Source organism: Hydra viridissima, unplaced genomic scaffold (assembly GCF_058129835.1).
Source record: "Hydra viridissima isolate aposymbiotic clone 2 unplaced genomic scaffold, HvirCarnegie_v1 scaffold_3, whole genome shotgun sequence".
NCBI classification, from domain to species: domain Eukaryota; kingdom Metazoa; phylum Cnidaria; class Hydrozoa; order Anthoathecata; family Hydridae; genus Hydra; species Hydra viridissima.
This window is the reverse complement of record NW_028324302.1, coordinates 4,025,454-4,048,044: the sequence shown is the minus strand read 5'-3', so window position 1 is coordinate 4,048,044 and position 22,591 is coordinate 4,025,454. Positions and strand designations below refer to the sequence as shown.

Sequence of the window (22,591 nt, the reverse complement as noted above, 5' to 3'; positions counted from 1 at the left end):
GAAAAAAGCACAGGAAGTTTTTGCAAAATCAAGAAAAATTAGTGCTTTTTTTAGTAAACGAGATGGAGATTTAGATTCTTCAAAGTCACTACCTGAAACTTCAGCTATACTACCACCAGTTGAGGAGTTTCTATCGCAAGACATTGGTGACAATCAAACAATAGCAGAAGCAGATGAACAGCAGGAAGCAACAGTAGCTATGATGGCAAAAGCTGTAACTATTGAACATGAACATGACTCTATGCTTGGATTTGGGAATGATATTGGTTTGTGGCCAGAATTAGCTTTAACGGATATGATAACATTTTGGGCAGAGAAGGGACCTACCTCGTTGTTGCAAAGTTGTGATCAAGATACCCTAAGGAAATATTCAATATCACAGAAACAGGAAAAACCTGATTGCTCAACCTTTTTTTCGGAAATGTATCCCTAATTTGTTCCTACGAAAAACAACAAATAGTCAAACATGTCAACGTAATTGGTTGTGCTTTTCCTCACACACAGGAAAAGTATACTGCTTTATTTGCAAATTGACTGAGTCCAAAAGTATCAATACTAATTTTTCAAGTTCTAGATTTTGCTATTGGAAACATTCCTCAGTGCGTGTCAGTGAACATGAATCATCTAAAGGCCATCTAGAAGCAATTATAACTTTGGCACAGCGTGGCAAAAAGTCTGGAGGAATTTACCATGAGCTAGCAAAGTAGGAATCTGAAATATGTGTGTACTGGAATCAAATACTGCAGCGTGTAATAAGTACTATAAAGTTTATTGCAGAACCTGAGTTAGCTTTTCGAGGTGATAATGAAATTGTTGGATCACCACACAATGGGTGATCCAACAATTTCATTATCACCTACTTTTTAAAGTAATGCTCATCATCAGAGTCTTAAAATATGTTACAAGTGTATGATATCAATAAATGAATTTTACAACTGTAGAATGTGTTATGAAACCAGTGAACTACGTTGGCAGACGTACGCACACTTGAGTGAACTATTTTAAGTTTTTTTTTATAGTTTCAGTAACGATTGTTTTAATCTAAAAAAAAAAACCTTTTTATGCTTTTAATTAGTTTTTTTTCTTATTAGATACTAATCAGCCCCTTTTCCTCTAACCACGTTTTCGTATAAAAATGCTTATAAATCTTCATTTAACAAAAAATGCTTTAAAATCTTCATTTAATAAAAAAACTAATTAAACCAGTTTCAAAGAAAAAACCGCACCGGCTCACAAAGCAACCATCAGCGAGTTAAAAACCAGAAATGTTTACCAGATGGAGGTATAAAGTTCTAATTAAGTGCAATAATAAAACACTCGTTTCAAATCATTTAAACTCTCGATCCCAGCCCCTCTAAAACTCATATTTTGCAGTATGTTCTAAATAAAAAAGGTCTTTGAAACAGTTTTTTTCCTATTTCCATTTCCATAGTCATAATGTTTTAAAACAAATATATTTGGTAATTGTATTGATGATTAATGATGCAACATCTACATTCAAAATTGAATATTTTATTCTAAACAAAAAAACTAGTCCTTATCACCAGTTCACTTCCCCAAACAGAAGGCTTAAAAGTAGGTAGTATCAAAGCTACGCCAATAAAAAACTTACCCCGCAATAACTTATAAGTTTCTAAGATATTTAACGAAACCTACTTAGTTTGAAGTAATATTTAGATTAAATAGTGTTATAAATACAGGGGGTGTAAAATGTGTAATATAGTGACCGTCAGGTTCAGAAGTAACAGTAATGTGTTCTTCTTTTACAACCCTTTGATGAAATCGTTTTGTTACAGGGTTGTTTAGCCTGCTAAACAACCATGAAGGCAATACCTCCTAATAAGCCTGATAAACAAGCAGCTATTGGAATATTTAACTGGATGGTTCCTCGGGGAGTACATAAATCTCTAGAAGTAATAGGAGGAGATTCAACAAACGCTGTAACTGGTTCAGGGAAAGATGGAGGTTTGTTGATAAATCTTAAACAATTGTTAGGTAGAAAGTGTTTCTGGTCTATTTGTATGCTACATTGCAATGAGCTTCCTTTGAGGCACATTATTGTCACTCTGGATGGACCCAGCAATTCAAATGTTGGTTTCACTGGACCAATTGGAAAAGCTCTTTTAAAAGTAAACAGTATGGAAAGACTTGATACATTTAAACCTATTGCGCAGTTGAAACCATTAATCCAGATCCCTGAAAAAATTCTAAGTTCAATGTTAACAGAATTAGCTCTCTGCTATAAACTGATTACATGTTTGACTACAGGCAAGATGGACCCAAATCTTAAAATGGCTAAGTGTGGCAATTTTTCTCATAGCAGATGGCTTACTATTGGCGAAGCGAATATTTTTCTCCATATGAGTAACCATGGCTTTACTGATGATGTGCTAAGAAGATTTCACTTAATTTTAAAATGGGTAGTTCAAGTGTACTTTCACATGTGGTATAAAATCAAAGTGAAACACAGTATTGTTGAGGCCCTGGAACATATAGTAACACTATTAAGGCTGCTAAGAAAACAGGAGGATGAGATAAAAGAAATTGTTACTACTTACATAAAAAATGGAGCTTATCTTGCTCATTCTGAATCTTTGATTCTTTCCCTTATAGCAAGCTCAGATAAAGAATCTAGGAGGTTTGCCATTAAAACCATCAAAGAGTTACGGAAAAGTTCGGAGTATAAAGACACTCGATTCTGGATAAGGAAGAAGGTCCAACTCAATCTGGGAGCTATATCCATACAAGAACTGATCAACTGGGACAAAGAAGATAAACCAGAACCTGTATTTGCATGTCAAATACCTACAAAAGATCTTGACAATTTCTTAGAGATATCTTTTGAAGCACCCTACTTTCCCCTACACACACAATCTTGCGAAAGAGCGGTAAAAGAGGTGACAGATGCATCTGCATCTGTTTGTGGATTTGAGAGAAGAGATGGATTTGTCAGAGTTAGGTTGGCTCATAGACTATTAATGCCTAAGCTGCACTCTAAAAAAGATCTAAGAAACATTTTTTTAACAGACACTTGAACTTGATTATATATACAGTAAATATGTTTTAATAAGAATATGTCACTATGCCAAACAAATGGTTAATATTAATGTTTTTTAACTTTATTTTTTTCTTTTTCATATCTAACATCTTAAAAATAAACAAATTCCCTGGTAGGTAGAGAATTTTTTTTTTCTTTCTAATTTTTTTATTATTACTTAATATTACTTGAAATTTCTAAAAAATAAAAAAAAGATCTGGTAACCTCCCGGGCTCCCAGCTCGTCGGCCCTAGTTTAAACTTGGTTTTTCGATGCCAATCATTTCCCTAGTTTTTTTCATGTGTTATACACAAATAAAATGAAAAGTTCACAGATGTTCACTGAGATATAATTTTTTTTAATTCGAAAACTTTACGTTCTGATATAAGGATAATTTACGATTTTACGGTGACAAAAGAACCAGTTCCCCGGTAGATAAAAAAAAATTTTTTCAAATTTTTTTTTCGAATTTTTATTTATTATACATATTGGCACTATAATATTGATGCTAGAAGTTTCTTTGCTCACTTTTTTTTTAAGTGACGTACCCTAATGAGCATGCAACATGCACCAATCCTCAACAAATTAAAGATTAATTCCTATCCTCCTCAATATTTTCATTGCACATGAAGCGTTCCCAACGCTGCTCTTTGTTCTTTTTAGAACTAGGGCTGTTTTTAGTACTGTTTTTGTTGCTATTTTGACCTGTTTTTTCCAAACCGTTTTCTTCGTTTAAATATTTCTTTTTCTTACTGCCAAATGTTTTTTTAGTTTTGAAAGAAAATAAAAACTGCTTCTTTTTTGCTAATAATACAAATTTTTAGTTTTCGGATACATATAAACAACAACTGCCTTTTATATGGGATTGATGCTAATATCTGGGAGCATTCGGTTTTGTTTTAATTTCTATATGCTTGCTATAAGATGCTTCGCGTATTCTGTTTCTAGATTGTCGAAGCTAACAGCGCCCTCATTGTTGAACCCGATGGCTCTGGCATGTAATGTAATCACATGCTATTTTTTCACGTGACAAATCTAATTGATAACTGATGTTTGTATTAATTCTTGAAATTGTCAAACTAAACCCTCCCATTTTCGTCACTTTTCTTAAAAAAGTAGTTTTTTTTCTCTTACTATTAATATTGCATTTAACTTTTCTTTTTGCTGCCATTTCTGAACAAGACTTTTTTCAGTACTAATTTCTGTCTTGGCATTGAAACATCTTAAAAAGTAGGGGTTGTAATATGGAACAGTCTTTTTCATATTACCAACCGACGCCATTTTTGAATCTGTTTCAATTATCTCAATCATTAACCATATATAAAATATGATTTTCTATAACTCCAAGACAATTTGTCTTGATTCTGTTAATAATATTATCTGATACACAAATAACAATATAATTCATTTATCAATAAATGCAATAAGTTGAATCTTACCTTTCGTAAAGGCTTGAATGCTCACAACCGCATATAAACGTTAAAGGTACGACAGTTGTCAAAGGGTAGTTGCAAGTCTTTTAAAAATATTGTGCTCTTTCATATAAAAATTCTGTTTGTAATATCATTTCCTCCCCTCATATTACAAGCACACAAAAAAAAACTAAGCGAAGAAGAATGTAACAGTGGTTGATAACTGCTTGCAAGAAAAATGTCAGAATGACTTAAAAAAAGAATTACCCTACCTATATTATATACTAAATATAAAACTATAAAAAAAAAAAATTGGGCTTTGAACACGTCCAAAATTTTTTCGATTTTAAACAATAGTTTTCTTTTTACAGGGGATGTCACTTTGGGGTGCTTTTACCCTCCCTGAAGGTGACACCCAAAGTGTTCTCTTTCTGTAAAATTGTCACATTTAAGCGCATTAAATTTAAAATCTTTAAACCTTGCTATTTTTAAAGATTTAAAAGCGTCAAAATGTTGTAAAATAGATCTAAAAAAAAGTTGATTTTTTAAAATCCCTTTAACGTATCAGTTGGTATAGTCGGTATTATATTGGTATATCATCATATCGGTATAGTCGGTATTATATTGGTATATTCTGTATAGTCGAGTCAGAATTTATTGGGTCTAATTCACAAGTTAATTTTTTTGTGAGAACTTACCTATGAGAGAAAACACGAATGCCTGTACCTTTTGTCTATTAAAAAACTTTTTTAAATTTGTAAAATAGACTTTTAGCCTTTCAGAGTTAATTTTATTCAAACAACATTAAAGCATTAAAATCTTGGGCAGTTTTAATGTTTAAATGTTGTTTGAATTAAATTTACTACTCTAAAAATAGACTATATATACCAAAGTAAATAGTTACCAATATTTTGAACAGACAGCTAATTAACTAGCTTATGATTTAAGGAATAATCCATGAATCTAGTAGTTAAATGGAATGGCAAAGAGTATATACTCGAAGACATTTCAGAACAGATGACGATACTTCAGCTCAAAAAAGTAATCCATGAAAAAACAAAAGTCAATCCCAATCGTCAGAAACTTTTTGGTTTAAATTTTAAAGGTATGTAATGCTATTCTATTTTTAAAGCCTTTCCAGAATTTTTTTTCATAAACATGTTCTTTAGAAAAAAAGTTAATAGTAAAGTATTTTTATTCCCTTAAAATTACAGGTAAGCCAATTACTGATGAGATAAAATTATGTTTTCTATCATTGAAGCCTGGAATGAAGATCATGATGATGGGAACTCAAGAAGACATTTTAGTAAACAAATTTTTAAAAATATAAATTAAAATAATGTTTATAGAATTTTTAACAATCATGACAAGTTTTATACAATAGATTCAACTCAAAAACAGCATTTTCTTCACGGAATAGACCATTTTGACTTACTTTGTTCATTTAAGTTTGTTCAATTTTGTACATGATCTTGCACGCTGGGAAAAAACTTAAAAAATGACTGTTCTGTAATTAAATACATTAAACCATTTACACAGTGTTGTAGTTAAGTTTCTTTTACCTTTAATAACCTTATTCTTTAAAATTTTTGAGATTATTAGATTTTAACATTGATCTATGCTCTTCAGCAGCTAGAAGATTAGATATTTTTGACAAATTACTTTAAATTGCAATTTTAGTAGTTTCAGATAAATTTGTCAAGGATTAGTCATTCAATGGTGCTTTTGAATTAACCTACACATTTTTGAGTTAGTTTACAAAAACAAAATTAAAATTGTTAAGTAACTTTAAATGTATAAACATACCTTGTTACTCAGAAAACATTTTTGGTATTCTTACATTTAATTCTAAGTTACATTTAATATAAAAATCTTTTACAAATGTTAGGTACTTACCGTCTGTTTTAAAAAAATAACGTTGGAAAAATGTAAACTCCTGTTTATGTGACATCAAGATTTTTCAAATTTGTGTAGTAAATAATTTAAAAATTCTTGTAGTATTAATTTACAGTTTATAACTAATATGTTAAAATAATATTATTTGCAAGGTTCAGAGATATCTGGTTGCAGGCGTTACAATTAAGTAAAGTATTGTAAATTCCAGGTGAAGCGGTATTCAGTAAACAGTACATTAAGTAAGTAGTGCCAAACTTAGGTCAGAGAGCCTCTTTTTATCAAGTGTATATAAAACTTTTATCCAGTGTATATAAAAAAAAAACACTACAGAAAATTTGATCAAAACAAATAGTGGCAGTTTTAACAAGATAAGCCTTAACACACAGCTTGCAAAGTCAAAGCTTGGTAAGAAGTAAATAAAATGAATTTAATGAACTGGCAAGGTTGTCCATAAAATTTGAATCAAATTAAATCAATATATTTATATATTTAATTTCTTTTTTTTTTAAACACATACCCTCTAATTTTTATATTTTTATTGATGTTAGTTTAGTGAGTACATAGTGAAACATCATGACCTTAGAAGTGCAAAGGTTAAGAAAGTATTTCCTTTGTGGGTCAAATAAGTTGTCAAGTTTCCCAGATTAAAACCTCAGTCAAATTGTTAAGTTCTTATGGTGCTATTATTATATAATTGTGAAGTTAAATTACAAGTCGATGAATGCTCAAATCTGGCCTTTCATATATGCATAGTGCATTTTCAAATCTTTTGAGCAGGTTCCTTGGAAGAGCATGGAGTGTTGAGTTTTGGGTAGTTAGTTAAAAAAATATTTGACAAGATTTTATATATTTTTGTAGAAGAAATAGCAATGTTTAAAAAAAAAAACAAAAAAAATCATCAATTGATTGAAAATAGAAATAAGAAATCTGAATAAACTCACAAAATCAAATCTAGTGCAAGAGTCACAAGAATTAACATTAAATTTATAAATTTAACAAAGTTCATGTGATGAACTTAGCAAATACTTAGCTAATTCAACTAAGCTTTCTCAACTAAGTTGAAGTATATGCTATTGCTTTAGGTGTTTCAACAGTCAGCATTTTGATCTTTTTATTTCCATTATGACAACTCATAATTTCAAACATTTTTGACAGAGAAAGTAATTGTTGCAGATAAAGGTCATCTGGTGATTTAATGAAACGGTGCAATTGATCTCTCAGTCTTTTGTCATCACCAAGTTTGCAAACTTTAATAATTTTCAGTCCATCTGTTAACTTTTTAAAAATTCAACATTCCTTTAAGATTACTTTTTTATATTCTATGTGTTGATAATGCAGAAAGAGTTTCTTCATAAAATACTCTGAAACACAGAGAAATATTTTGTTACTCAACAGGTTTTGGGAAGTTTGAAGCAGCATTTAAATATGAAAGAGACACAAGTTTTTTAATTTCTAAACAGTTAAGTTTCTTATGGTCATTCTATCTTGCAATTAAATTATCTTCACCACTGTCCTTAAACTGTAGCTCTTGAATTTTTTCAGTAATCCAATTCTTATATTTTTCCAAATACTAACATGTAAATATAATCATAAAGTAAAAAAAATCTTCTTTTTAGTTAACCATGCCTTTTCTTTGACAGTTTTAAAGAGAGAAAAAACTTATCATTAACTTTGTTATTGTCATATTGAATTACAACACAGTTTCCATTTGGATTAGAAATTAATTTAAGTATAAAATTAATTTCTTCATACTGAAAGTCTGAATCAAGATAACATACTGGAATCATGCAAACTATAAAAGTGGGGCCACCAAAAAGACACTTAATCATAATAGCTAGTAATGTTCTTGGTAATATGTCTGGCTGATCAATAGTTTTTCAAAAAGTTCTCCGCCATAGTAAGTTAATAAAACTTTAACAGACTGCTCATCTACCTTTAAAACAGACTATTGCTCTTGATCAGTAAGTTTTCAAAAGACGTAAAATAAATTCATCATTGTTTAACAATTTAGCTTAAATAATTCAGTTTTTGATGTCATTTTTTGCAGAGAAGAAACACTAGGAAGTTAATAATCATTTCTAATTACTTATAGAGTGGTCTCAGAACAGAAAAATATTCAAAAACATGAACAATAGTGACTGAAGAATACAGTGTATCATCAATACTTGAGATTTTCATAGAAGTCAAACTTTCATATGCAATTCTATATATTAGGTTGGAAAGAAAGTTCTTTCACATTTTTATGAAAATAGTTCAAATCATTCCAATCCTCGGAATAAACACAGTTAACCTACAATGTAATCACTATTATTATCAACAACAACTCTCCATTTATAAGGCTAGGAATAGATCCCATCCTTGTAAAAGCTGCCTGGCTGTTCCCTGTTTTGTCTGCTCTACTGCATCAACATACTGATGCTTTTATCTGTGGTTTACATTAATTAACTTCTCATTGCCTGTGATTAAGTGATCTAATCAGTCAAAGCTTTTGCAAAAACTTTATATTACTTGCATTCATCAATCTTAATGAATACAGTTATGATAGACAACAGCCATTGCTAGACTAACTTTATTTCATTTTTTATTTCAATTTATTTGAATATTTTTTTTGACCTATTCAAAGCAAAAACTTTTTTGAGAGTAAGAGCATGTAGATCTTCAAGCTCATGTCAGTTTTAGAGCAGCACTGACATGTGAAAACATTGCAGTGTGGAGGCTGTGTATCAGCTACTGAGTCTTGGGTCCTTCTCCACCAGTTTGTGCACTGCTTCAGAATCAACTTCAGTTGGATAACCAGACCCTGAGTGATTCTCAAGTTGGAAGTCATTAGTTCTAATGTTCTAATGAGATTCATTTGTAATGGCACAAATGTGAAATAACTTTCTCCAACCACATACATCAATTATATATGGAAAGAATTTCTATCAAATTCTTCAACATTAGTCCTGTTAAGTAAAAAGGTTTCATACGTTTTGCTTTGATGTGTTAATTTGTACTTTTTAGTCAGATGTAATATCTCCCCCAAAAGAAGTAACTGAAACCAATGTGATTGATGATTTTGACATTGAAGAAGAAGAAGTCCTTATACAAAATAGGTTTGAATTTAATGGTTTAAAAATCATTTCAAAACCATCAACATAAATTTTTTTATGTTAACATTTAAGCAATTGCATTCATTATGAAGAAATTTAACAGTATTTTTAAAATTTTTAGATATATATGGTAAAAAGATACCTTATCATTTTAAATAGTTTTTTTTACATACAGTAATAAAAGATTTAATTTTTATTTCATTTAATTTAGAGCAGAACACCTTGAAAAAATACAAAAGCGTATTGATACATACAAAATTAATGAAATAAATCCTCCAAGACCTGGAAAACGATTGCTTGTTTTAGATGTTGATTACACAATATTTGGTAATTCTCTACTTTTTAGTAACTTTTTTTAATCTGTATATTTCCATGCAAAAGTCTTTCGATATTTTGTTATCATGATACAATAATTGAAAAACACTCTTGTTTGGTGAAAAAGAACAATAGTTGCTAAAATATTAAGTTATTACTATATTATTAATAATAATTTGAATATAAAAGACAGTATTGTTGTTTTTGCTTTGAAAATCTACAGGCTATGTACATATGCCACACTACTTAATTTACCTAACAACACTCCTAGTAGTGGTAGTTGCAAAAGTACCAATTTATTTATAGGGGAATTTAGTAAAATTTACAACAGCTTAATATGCTATTTATAGGTACTGGATATGTGCAATTGTATTCATTTAATGATTAGAATATCTGCCATGAATAAAGAGATTAATTGCAGCCACATATTCTCTATTCTCTCTCCTCAGACACAACGATGAATGAAAGAGATCGTCATTTTGCAATTATTGATTTGTTTCAACAAGGAGATCATCCTTCAATTGTCATACAGAAAAGCTAGAAAGAAGGCAATCAACAAGAAAAGAAGAAAGAATCAGAAAGAAGGCTGACTATGGAAAAAAATGGTTGAAATCATTAAAATCAGCTTGTTTCTAGCAGAAACTAGCTTGTGATATTAATTTGTCACAAACTACAATTCACTGCATTGTTAAAGATGATCTGCATATGTCAGCTTCAAATGTTAGAAGAATAAGTTTTATACACCAGATAATCCTCAAAAAAAACTCTGAAAAAACTCCTGAAGGCTCAGCACATTAAATTCAATCTAAAGAAAGTCATTTTTAATGACAATTGAGTAAATATCAACTCCCAAAACCATTGCATGTATGCGATATAAGGCTATCAACCATATCTCTTACAGTAGGATGCTGCAACCAGCCATACAACAAGGACTACCCAGACCTTTTGCAAGGAGAATTTCCATGATATTTTCCTAATGAAGAATAGCCAGTTGATTTTTTTTCTATGGTGCTGGTTGGAGCAGTTTGTGTGTTTCAAAAAATATCCATTAGTGAGCCACTGTATATAGTTTAACAGTTTTAATGAAAGTATAAATTTTCATTTACATATTTAAAAATATGGCCCTGAAAGCTAAAAAGTAAATATTGTTAATTTCTATTTCTCTGACAGATCTATCTTTACCTGTAATTTCTTGTAAAATTAAATATTTATAAATCTACAGTAGTAGCCTATGCAATTTGACAATTCCAGCAAATTAGATCTAAAGCAGATAAAACCCACAATGGAAGATCTCATATAACATCATTACAAAAGGAAAATTGATGGTCTTATCTACCAAATAGAGCAAGCACCAAACTGTCTCTGTTAATAGTAACCACAAGAGATTTCAGTTAGATGCTGTACTTTATTGGTTTTTATGATTGCAGTGTATTATCCACTTATATGACTACAAAACATAAAGAAAAAAACTCCAGTAGTCCACAAAAATAGATATATGGCTATTAAAAAAAGTTTATGTGCTTTTTGTAGAGAGAAGAATCTAATTTTCAGATTTTTAGTAGTAAAAGATGGACCTATCTGAGGCATTCGGCTAGTGAAAAGATTATATTCAAATGCAAATAAAAACTGTTAAACACAGTTGAAGCTAAGTAATAGTTTGATGAGTATTTTTGCACATTGAATTCAGACCACTATACAGGGTTATTCTTGGATAAAAGCAAAACCATAACATACTCGCCTACCCACTTGCCTCAGCTAGTAAGCTGATTTACTGCAGAAAATCAGCTTATTGGTTGAGGATTTACCATGCAGTATTATAATGACTCTAACATACTTCAACTTTGACCTGCCTAATCCCTCAATTTAAACCTAAAGTTTGGGAGGAGTTGAATTCTCAAAAAGATGTCTAGCTTCTAAGGAACACTTTTGGACTGTTCTGAAACATAATTCTACTTAAGTAAATGTAAAAAAAGTACAACAACTTTTGTAAACAGTATAAAACTATAAGAGTAAGAATTGTTTTTTTTTAAAAAATATAAAACAAAAAATTTTTTTCAAAAAGCTTTAAATACCTTTATCTCGAAGTAATTATTTAAGTTTCTTCTACATCAGTTAATTGTTATAATGAACATTTATCTATTTATCCTCAAACTACCTAATACAACAGCGTAAAATTTTCTTTTCAAATATTTCTCTTTTTTTCTTTTGTTAGTTAGAACATTGTTAAGATTAAATCAGATTGCACTTATTACTTTTACCTTTTGCTATGTTTCTGTTTGCCTTTAATTTGTTTATAAATTTCATACAAATAGATCATCGTTCATCAGCTGAAAATGGTTTCCAATTAATGCGTCCATATTTGCATGAATTTTTAGCAGCTGTTTATCCATGGTATGACATAGTGATATGGTGTACGTTTCTTATGCTTATCTTGATGATATTTTATGTGTGAAATTGTTGCCATTGAGTGTAACCATGCTTGTACTTTTTATTTTAGCTGCAACTGGCATGAAATGGATCAAAGCAAAGATGGAGGTAGTAAAAACTAATAATAAAGACAAAAAAAAAAGCTCAATATGGCTCAGCTCTTTAACAAATTTTTTTATAGGAGTTAAGAGTGATAAATAATGAAAACTACAAACTGATGTTTCTAATGGATAGTGGTGCAATGATAACTGTTTATACAGAAAGATATGGGGTAATTGAGGTACAAAAAACATTTTGTAATGCTTATATAAATAAAAAGCATATGGTTGGTTCCTATGTTTAAAAGTTGTGAAGCCCTGCTCCTTTTTTTTCCTGCATCTTTGCTGATATTTTTTATCTATCATATTGTTTTATTTACTTTTTAATTATGTTGTTTTTTTCTTAGACAAAACCTCTTGGAGTTATTTGGGGCAAGTATCCACAATATTCTTCAAAAAATACAATAATGTTTGATGATCTGCGGAGAAACTTTCTTATGAATCCATCCTCTGGCTTAAAAGTATGCATGATTTTTTAGAATGATATTTGTTGCCAAACTAAAATTGTTAAAAATATACATCAATATTTGATAAATGTTATATATAACTTATGTATAACATTTTATCAAATTATGTCTCAGGTAAAGTTATTACATCGCCACTTTTAAAATATTGTTTAGATTCGCCCTTTTCGAAATGCTCATCAGAACAGAGATGTGGATTGTGAACTTTTAAACCTCTCAAAATATCTTCTCAAAATCATCAATGTAGATGATTTTACCTCATTGAGGCATAGCAAATGGGAAAGGTTTCTTTTTCTTTATCAAATGAAATAAAATTAGAGTCTAGCAATGGCTGTTGTCTATCATAACTGTATTCATTATAGAAATTGATGAATGCAAGTAGTAAGTGACTTTTTATTGTCATCACAAGGGGAATGAGAATTATTCATTACGTTTTGATGATTTCATCAAAAATTTCAATTTGCAACAGTCACTTTCAATTTTTCAATTGCAAAGTATTGTAATAGTTAAAGTTGTTAAAAAGTTTAATAAATATTAAATTTGGGAAGGGGGAGGGAGCTTAGGTGGTAATGGCTATTAATGAGATTTGACTGAGTTCAGTGTGGTCTTGCGACAATATAATCTGAGAATATGACATAGTATTATATTTCTCATTAAATCAATCAATTCATTTCTTTTGTTTAAAATATTTATTGTTACATGTTGTCCGTGTAACATATTTAAAGTTCAGTTTTAAAACTGTAGAGTTGTCAGGCCTGGGTCCATTTTTCTGATTACTTTTCTATTAGTTAAAAACTGTTGCAAACTTTTGTTGAATTATTCAATGAGCTTAATTTTATGAAAATTTATACATTGATACTTTTAATTTCTGGTCAATCAGCATTACTAGTTGTGGTATATTGATTACACTAGTCAACAACAAGTTTCCTAATAAAACTTTATAAGTGTTAATAATTAGTTTTATAGTTCTGATTTCCAAAATTCAATCCATTTTTAACTACCATGTATGTATCATTTTGTGTTGAAGAAGTTATTTAAGCCATATGCTGAGAAGAAGTATTACTAATATGATTAAAAAATTATGTCTTGTACATTAAATTGAAATTAGGAGTACAGGATAACAAACGGGTTTCTCATATTTTGTGAAATGACGTTTCTCATATTTTGTGAAATGATTGTAATAATATTGAATGAAATGGGGGAGAAAAACTATTCTCCCGCTGATTAGAGACAGTTTAGAAATAAGTTTGTTGTTTTTTCTTTTATTCAATCAAAATGAGTTTGGCTCAATTTAGCACCTCAAAAATATTACTATAAATTTGTCATGGGGAAGGACTTTTGTTTTTGCTGGCCTGTTTTCTTAAATGGTCATTAAAACTACTTGTCATGACTTATAAAATGTTGTCATTGCTGGACTCTTAACAAAACAAAACATTCTTAAAATAACAAGGATAGCATTCTTAAAATAATTTATTGATATTATCAAAAAGTTTTAAATGAATAATATGATCTTAAATACTTAAGATAAATGCATTACTACATGTAACTGATTTAAAATTCACTTAATATATAATAACTAATAGTATAAAATAAATACCTTTGTTTCTAAAATTACATGAGGTATGTTTAAATACACATATTCAGTTTTCAGTACAATTATAAAAGTCCTCCAAAATGTTAAACTTCTGTTTATTTTCTTCTTCTCAGTGTACTCTTCTATCATAACACAAATGTTTTACTTAAGTGAAATTATTACAAAAAATTATTTTAAAAAAGAGTTCTGGCAAAGTTTTGTTATCTTATTCTATGTTATAGGTATCTTGAAGAATAAACTGGTATCTTGAAACCCCAGCTTGTAACTAGTATTTCAGGTATCTTGAAGAATAAACTGATTTTGAGAACAGCGCCAAGCTTAACTGTGTACATATAAACATGTTATTTTACTTTCATTATGTATTTATAAGAAAATATTTTTTTTGTTAAAACAAAATATTTTGTTTTTAACTTCAGAATGATGACTTAGTTTAAAATTTTACTCCATATTCAAAGTTTTGTATGAATTTTAATTTCTTCGGATTTTAAATTCTATCCTTACATTCTCACAAGTTTTATTTTTATTGGATTTCCAATTAATAATATAATAGTTTCTAAAAAAAGGAGCATATTTTATCAGAGAATAATTAATTTTTATCTAAATAAAGTAAGACTTCTCCTTTTTCACTTTCATCAAAACTAGTTTATTGGTAAAATTGTTATTATAATATTAGAAGCATTATGGTAAACTCATAGTAAGAATTATACAAATTATTTTCCAATTTATGGTTACTAAAAAATTGGTTTGTAAATAATTCTTGTTATTATTGTTATTATTATTATTATTATTATTATTATTATTATCATCATCATCATCATCATCATCATCATCATCATCATCATCATCATCATCATCATCATCATTATTATTGTTATAATTATTAATATTTATTATTATTGTTATTGTTATTATTATTATTGTTATTATTACCTTGTATTTATTGATGCTAAAAAGGTTTGGGAAAGTTTAAGCTATCTTCTAGAGATCAGTTATTGATCTTTGAAAGGATGAAAAGGGACACTCGCATGGAGTAATAGAATTTATCTGAAGATCAACAACAATAGAACAATCTGGGTTTTTCTTGTTGTGTTGCTGTCAGTTTTTAACTTCTGCTGATTATTACTTGCAATATAAGTCTTAACAAATATCCTCTGTATTATTTTATAGTATTCACTTCTGTATTTGTTTAGTCTGTAATTTAGTTCTGTAGTTTTGAGTCTGTAATTTTGATTAGTTAATGCTTTATCCAACTTTATTACACAACCTTTGCAACATGGCTACGAAAAAAGCTCTCTATAGTAAGCAACCCTCAATAACAAGTTTCTTCATTAATGCTAAGCGAGGTTTACCTCAATCAGGGTTTCATTCTGATAATCTGAAAGAGAACAAAAAACCAAAGCTGGAAGAAAACAACAAACAGCCAAATGAAGAATCTCTTTCTATTAAAGATTCTTATACACCCGAACAGTTACTTCAATTAAAGACTTCTCTATCACCTGAACAAAAAGAAAGAATGGAATCTCGGAGAAAGGAAGCAGAAGAAAAGTTAAAACTCAAGCTTTTTCAAGGAAATGAAATAGGAGAAAGCTGGAAAAATGCACTTAGATCTGAGTTTGAAAAGGCTTATTTTAAAAATGTATGTTTTCATTTTACAGGAACTTTTGAAAAGATGAAAGTTTTAATTTTTTCACTAAAGGAAATTATACTTGTCTTTTAGCTACAGCAGTTTATTGTTGCGCAAAGGAAAGCAAATGTTATATACCCCCCAGGTTTAAATTCAATATTTTATTTTACAATTGTTTCAGCTGTTTATTTATCTTCATAATTTATATCTTATAAATAACAAAAACATTATTTGGTTTAGAAAATGAAGTTTTCAGTTGGACTAAATATTTTGACATTCATGAGACAAAAGTTGTCATATTAGGACAAGATCCATATCATGGGCATGGGCAAGCTCATGGTATTTAACTCTAAAAATTGCTTTTGTTTTTAAAAACTCTTTTTACACTCAAAAATTAAACAAACACTTTTAACTATATCTATATTTATACTTATATTTTTTAGGGTTATGTTTCAGTGTCAAGCCAGGAGTTCCACCACCACCTAGGTAGTTGTTAATTTTGCATTTATCTATATCTCTTTAAATGTTCAGCTATAATAGTTATTTTAAAGTTATAAATATAATATAAACATAACGTTAAAACCTTCTCTAGCTAATAATAATAATAGCATATGTTCTTAACTTAAAAAAGTCTTGAATTAAAAAATAAATAATTGAATTAGGAAATTAGATTAATTGTTATAATATTTTAGTGTTCTAAACATATAATTAAATATGAGTGAATATTATTTTTGAGTAATTTCTGCAGTTAAGAATATTTGCTCATCTTATTATGATGTTTGTCTTTAGCTCATCTTGCTTGCGTTTGGATTTTTGTTTGAACAATATTTAGCCATTCTTTGCCATCTGGTTCAAAATTAAAATTTTCCTAAAGTTTCAACAACTATATTAAATTTGATAAATAACTAAAGCAATCGTCATAAGTCTTATGACATTTGTTCTAGGTTTTATAGTAAATATCAAATGGCCAATTATACGTTTTATGATATGTTGATAAATGCAAAATATTGTTATGCATTAACATTTGTCTCTTTTTAATTAAGTTTAGTGAACATGTATAAAGAGCTATCGACCGATATACCTGGATTTAAAGCTCCAGATCACGGTTTTCTTCTTGGTTGGGCTAAACAAGGTACCTATAAACTTGTTATTACAAATTTAATGCATTAATATAAAGTTGTACTCTCATTTATTGACTATCTAATAACAGGTTTGTGAACTTGTTGGTATTTTCCTACTTTTCTAACAATCGCAACATTATAACAAAGTTGATTTTGGATTATCGAGATTATATCGAGACGACGGTTAAGCTGTATTTAAAAACACCAGCGGTCCTCAAATGGAAAGAATCAAAAAGCAAAAAAATCTGGTTATAACCAAAATCTTAAATACAATCCTAACTCACATACCGTAATATCAAAAGTCGCAAACGAAAAATCATCTGGTTTAATTCTACTTTCAGGAAAAATATTAGCACTAATATAGGAAAGCGGTTTTTAAACCTAGTCAACCAACATTAACCACAATCCCCATTAGAGCATCCCGCCATCGGAAATTGCTTTAATGCGTAAATTCCGATGTGAGAAATAGTTTATAAACGTGACTCCGAAGTGATGCGATGGTGAGGAATGGTATCACATCGGAGGTGCGATGTAATCCGAGGCCGATGAGGAGAATTTCACGCACTCTCCGATATATTTCAAGATTTACGCATTATCGTGCGACATTTTCGCGTAATTTCACAATAAATCGTATTTAAAGTGTAAACTCGTAATATTGTGGTATTTCCCATGTATTTATCTATAATTACGAAGTTTTCGCAAAATTACAGCAAAATTTTGCAAGCCACCACAAACCATCGGAAAATATCGGAAAATAAAAAGATTAAATCACATCGGAGTCACCTTTATAAACTATTTCTCACATCGGAATTTACGCATTTACGCAATTTTCGATGGCGGGATGCTCTAATCCCCATATGTACAGTATCGGACAAAACATGGTGGACAAAATCAAATTTAGAACTAAAGTTGATCAAAAACTAAAAAGAATTAGTAAATTAATTGTACATAGTAATTTTTAAATAGTTTATTATGTTCTTCACAAAATTTAAAACGTTTGAATCATACTAAGAATCACAAAAAAAATTTATAACACATTTTTCTCAATAAACTTTCCCTTGGACAAAACAAGGTAGACAAATCAAAACGAAGCTTTTTTTGATTGTCTTTATTCAATTTACCGTATTCTTTTGTTTTCACTTTTACAATAACATTACTCTAAAATAATAAAATAGATTTTGGAACGTCTGGCCAATTATTTTTTCAATTAAACTAATAATAGATTTAACTCGTGATATATGGCGTAAATTGCAACTTAAAATGGCTTACGACAAATTAGGAAGTGTTTTACGTGAAAATATTATTAAAGATTTTTAAAGCGGAAAACGTCAAGCTGAAATTTGTAGAAAATATAATATAGCTAAATCAACTGTAAGCAAAACTGTCAAATCATTTGGATCTCGTGACTGCTATAAAACAAACCATCGGGGCGGACGTCCAAGAAAAACATCACAAAAACTAGATCTTTGTTAAAGAGCTTAAAAAAGATCCATTTTTGTCATCCACAAAATTAACCAAAAAACTTGAACTACAAATCTCTATTCGCACTGTGCGACGAAGAGCTAACGAAGCAAAATTGTTTTCTCGAATGCCTGCCAAGAAACCACTAACTTCTTTTAAAAATAGAACGCTAAGACTTGCGTTTGCCAAAGCACACCAAAGTTGGACTGTAGACCATTGGAAAAACATACTTTTTAGTGATGAATCAAAATATAACCTTTTTGGAAGCGACGGCAAGAAGCGAGTTTGGAGACAAAAGAACACCAGATTCAATACTAAATATACCAAGAAGAGTGTTAAGCATGGAACGTCTGCTATGGTCTAGGGATGTTTCTCAGCACTAGGAACTGGTCTAATTCACAAAATTAATGGAATTATGGACCGTTTTGTTTACAAAGATATAATGGAAGATGTTATGTTACCACATGCTGAATGGGTGATGCCCCTAAAATGAATTTCTAAACAGGACAATGATCCCAAACATACGTCAAAAATTGTAAAACAATGGTTCAAGGACAAGAATATCAGCATAATAGAGTGACCTGCACAAAGCCCTGACTTGAATCCCTCAGAAAATTTGTGGGAAATAATTGACAATAAGATTGAGCGTGCAAATGTGGAGACCAGCGAGGAATTGTTTGAACAAATTGAGAAGGCCTGGCGAGAGATTGATATGAGAATTGTTGACTCATTAATTGAGTCTATGCCTCGAAGAATGAAAGCAGTAAATAAAAGTAAATGAGGTCCTACCAACTTTTAAGTTGATTTTTAAAGTTTTTTGAAAAATAATAAGTTAATTTTTGAATATCTTTTGAATTTTCAGTCGATTTTTTGAATGCCAATCTTGTTTTGTTCAAAGAAAAATGTAATTTGTTATGGAAAATGTGTTTTAAAACTTTTTTAGTGATTTTTAGTATAATTCAAAAGTTTTAAGTTTTGTTAATAACATAATAAACTACATAAAATATAATATGTTCAATTGTTTTACCAGTTCTTTTTAGTTTTTGATCAACTTTTGTTCTAAATTTAAATTTGTCCACCATGTTTTGTCCGATACTGTATGTATGTATGTATGTATGTATGTATGTATGTATGTATGTATGTATGTATGTATGTATGTATGTATGTATGTATGTATGTATGTATGTATGTATGTATGTATGTATGTATGTATGTGTATGTATGTATGTATGTGTGTGTGTATGTATGTATGTATGAATGTATGTATGTATGTATGTATGTATGTATGTATGTATGTATGTATGTATGTATGTATGTATGTATGTATGTATGTATGTATGTATTATGTATGTATATAGTTTAAAAGATGTCGAAGAAAATACCGTGTTTTTTGCTACAGTGAATGCGAATCACTGCCGCAAAAAAGCGATTAAACAGCTTCTGTTTCTGTTCTCAACTGGAACCCTTCTCTTTCTACTTTAATGTTATTTGTTTGCAAATGCAAGAGTCGCTTAAATTATTCCATAGCTCTAGTAATAAATACTGCTGTGCTCCTTTTAAATGTACGAATTACTTTATATCTAAATAAGCCGTATGAAACTTGGTTGGTTTAGGTGTACTTCTGTTAAATGCAGTGCTGACTGTGCAAAAGGGTGTTGCTAATTCACATAAAGATAAGGTAATATTAATGGTAATGCGCTAGTTGTGAAGTAGCAAGCTTAGATTTTGAAGAAAGAGTGCAAAATTGAATAAACTTTTTGTATAGGGTTGGGAGAAGTTTACGGATGCTACAATTCATTGGATCAATGAAAATCTTAAAGGAATAGTGTTTTTATTATGGGGAAGTTATGCGCAGAAAAAAGGAAGCTTCATTAATAAGGTAAGTTTTTAAATGAAAAGATGACCAAATCAAATAGTTAGGCTTATTTGAACAATGCTTTCGCAAGAAGGAACAAATTTAATTGTGTGATCTGCAAAAAAAAAAAAAAAAAAATTAAGTATTTTTTGTTTTAGTCTTCGCACTTAGTATTGAACGGTATGCATCCTTCTCCCCTCTCTGCTCATCGTGGATTCTTTGGATGCCAACATTTCTCAAAGGCAAATCAGTATCTTAAAGAAAAAGGGAAACAAGAAATCGATTGGACTTATTTGCCATTGAAGTAATTGGTGAGGTTGACAGACGTATTGCAAAATACTAAGGTTTTGCTTGATTAAACTCTAGAGTTGTTATGTTCTAGTACACCATATGCATAGAATGAACTGGATTGTACTCTTCAATAGGAACACTTTTTAGAGGACGTAAAGAGAACTTGCGCATTTTTAAATCTTCACCCGTTTAAATCGCATTCTTAAAATCAAGCCTTTAAAAAAGGTCTTGATTATTGCACATAGAAAAACCGATTTTTTAAGTAAGCTTTGTAACGGCAATAATAAAAAGCGAAAAAGTCTTTCAATCCTTTAAAACAAACTTTTTCTATTGGAGATTTCTTTAATGCGCATATTTTGTTGTTATTATGTTACTTTTATACGAGTTTTACTCTCTGTTGTGTTAAATGTGAAGACCTTTTATTAATGGTTGAGAAAGTTTAAAGTTGCATTGTAAAGATGTGTTGCGTCTATAAAGCAAAAAAATGTTTCACTTAAAACATAATAAATTTTTTTCTTTAACAGTTTTAATTTAATAACTTGATTTAACACGAGTCTGCGTATTCATACGTATTCATTAAGAAATTTTAAAGAAGGTCCATTTGATTATTTTTCACTTTCTTAAAATTTAAAGTTTAAGGGAGGGGGAAGGGAGGCGGCTAGCTCCGGATACTTATGAATAATATTTTTTAAATTTTGAATAAGGTCTATTAACTATTACTTAAATATAAATGAAGAATAAAATGGCAAAACATTTTAATCAAATTGAAACTCTTATTTATTGAATAAAAAACGAAGAAATAAAATCAACAACTTTCAAAACTGAGGGGTAACCCTGGAAACAGCTTTTACACATGATTTCAATTTGCTTTTTAACCAATGGCCTCTATAATTCATTCATGATTTAACTTATATTATGCCACACAGATATCCCAATTATCATCATCTAGTTAGGGTTAATCTCAGCACAATCTTTGTGTCCTAATCCCTTAGGATTTTGGGATTATATTCAGATTCAAGGTTGCAGGAATTTAAAAATCAAGAATATACAGAACATTATTTCGATCTAATAGAAATATGCCAGTGCATTTAAATTCGCTTTTGCAATTTTATGCAGCTTTTTTAAAATGCACTGAACACTAGGTCTGCAATATCTTAATCAGTTATTTTGGCTCCAGGATTCATCGGCATTTATTTAACTGATGCTTCACTAAAAGCAGCCTTCAAGGGTTTCACAAATAATCTGTTTACTAATTACAATTTATGGGTAGTGTAGGGAGGACAACCTAGCATATGAATGTAATGCTTTCTAGCAATTTAATTACTGATAACTCTTTATGTGATACATCCCATCCAAAATCAATAGAGCAGGATTACATTAAGATGCTTGAAAGTGTTTGGAAATGCTCAAACCACAAAAAAAAATGTCTCTACTCATCTAGTCACTCAGAATGAATGACACTTACGATGCTTGATGATAGGGGCACCTACAGTATTGCAATTCCGTGTAGCAGCAACAAAGAATAAAGGAATGAATTTTGTAAAACATTAATATTTGATTTCTGCCTCTTTCTCTCGGTCTTCTCGGATGCTAATTTTCCGACTTGTCGTTCTCCTTTTACAGGCAATACCTTATGGTTTTTGTGAATGCATAATACATCAATTTCATCAAAATTGTATTTCATCAGTTTCATCAAAATTGTATTTCCTTGATGTTGGAAAATTAAGTTTTTGATTCAGCTATGTTAGTATAGTAAAAAAACGATCCATTTTATAAATGGTTAAAACGCTGGTTAAAATGAACTGTTTTCATAAGACTTTGATTGAGGTGTTCTTAAAACTAAACTCAAGTATCGGTTTTAAAACTCATTTAAAAAATCTTTATCTACAATCTTTTTTCCCTCG

The 22,591-nt window shown here is 29.7% G+C and overlaps 2 protein-coding genes across 4 annotated transcripts; both read left to right on the top strand.

Annotated features, from left to right (window-relative positions):
• Positions 1-4,943: 4,943 nt before the first annotated feature.
• On the top strand, positions 4,944-14,777 carry LOC145202470 (ubiquitin-like domain-containing CTD phosphatase 1). 3 transcript variants are annotated; one of them, XM_090083614.1, is made up of 10 exons: positions 4,944-5,554; positions 5,664-5,755; positions 9,349-9,440; positions 9,649-9,764; positions 12,065-12,163; positions 12,250-12,287; positions 12,361-12,459; positions 12,625-12,738; positions 12,898-13,025; positions 14,557-14,777. In XM_090083614.1, exons 1-10 carry the CDS (start codon positions 5,407-5,409, stop codon positions 14,570-14,572), a joined length of 942 nt encoding a protein of 313 aa, XP_089939740.1. In that variant the 5' UTR covers positions 4,944-5,406; the 3' UTR covers positions 14,573-14,777. The 3 variants fall into 3 exon arrangements, with proteins under 3 accessions (XP_089939740.1, XP_089939739.1, XP_089939741.1); XM_090083613.1 differs by lacking the exon at positions 14,557-14,777 and having other exon boundaries at positions 12,898-13,172; XM_090083615.1 differs by lacking the exons at positions 12,625-12,738; positions 12,898-13,025; positions 14,557-14,777 and having other exon boundaries at positions 12,065-12,143.
• Positions 14,778-15,464: 687 nt separating this feature from the next.
• On the top strand, positions 15,465-21,208 carry LOC145180560 (uncharacterized). The gene is made up of 8 exons (XM_090083612.1): positions 15,465-15,971; positions 16,053-16,104; positions 16,200-16,298; positions 16,403-16,445; positions 17,003-17,091; positions 20,155-20,219; positions 20,307-20,420; positions 20,555-21,208. The coding sequence occupies exons 1-8, from the start codon at positions 15,573-15,575 to the stop codon at positions 20,702-20,704; spliced, it is 1,011 nt and encodes a 336-aa protein (XP_089939738.1). The 5' UTR covers positions 15,465-15,572; the 3' UTR covers positions 20,705-21,208.
• Positions 21,209-22,591: the final 1,383 nt, after the last annotated feature.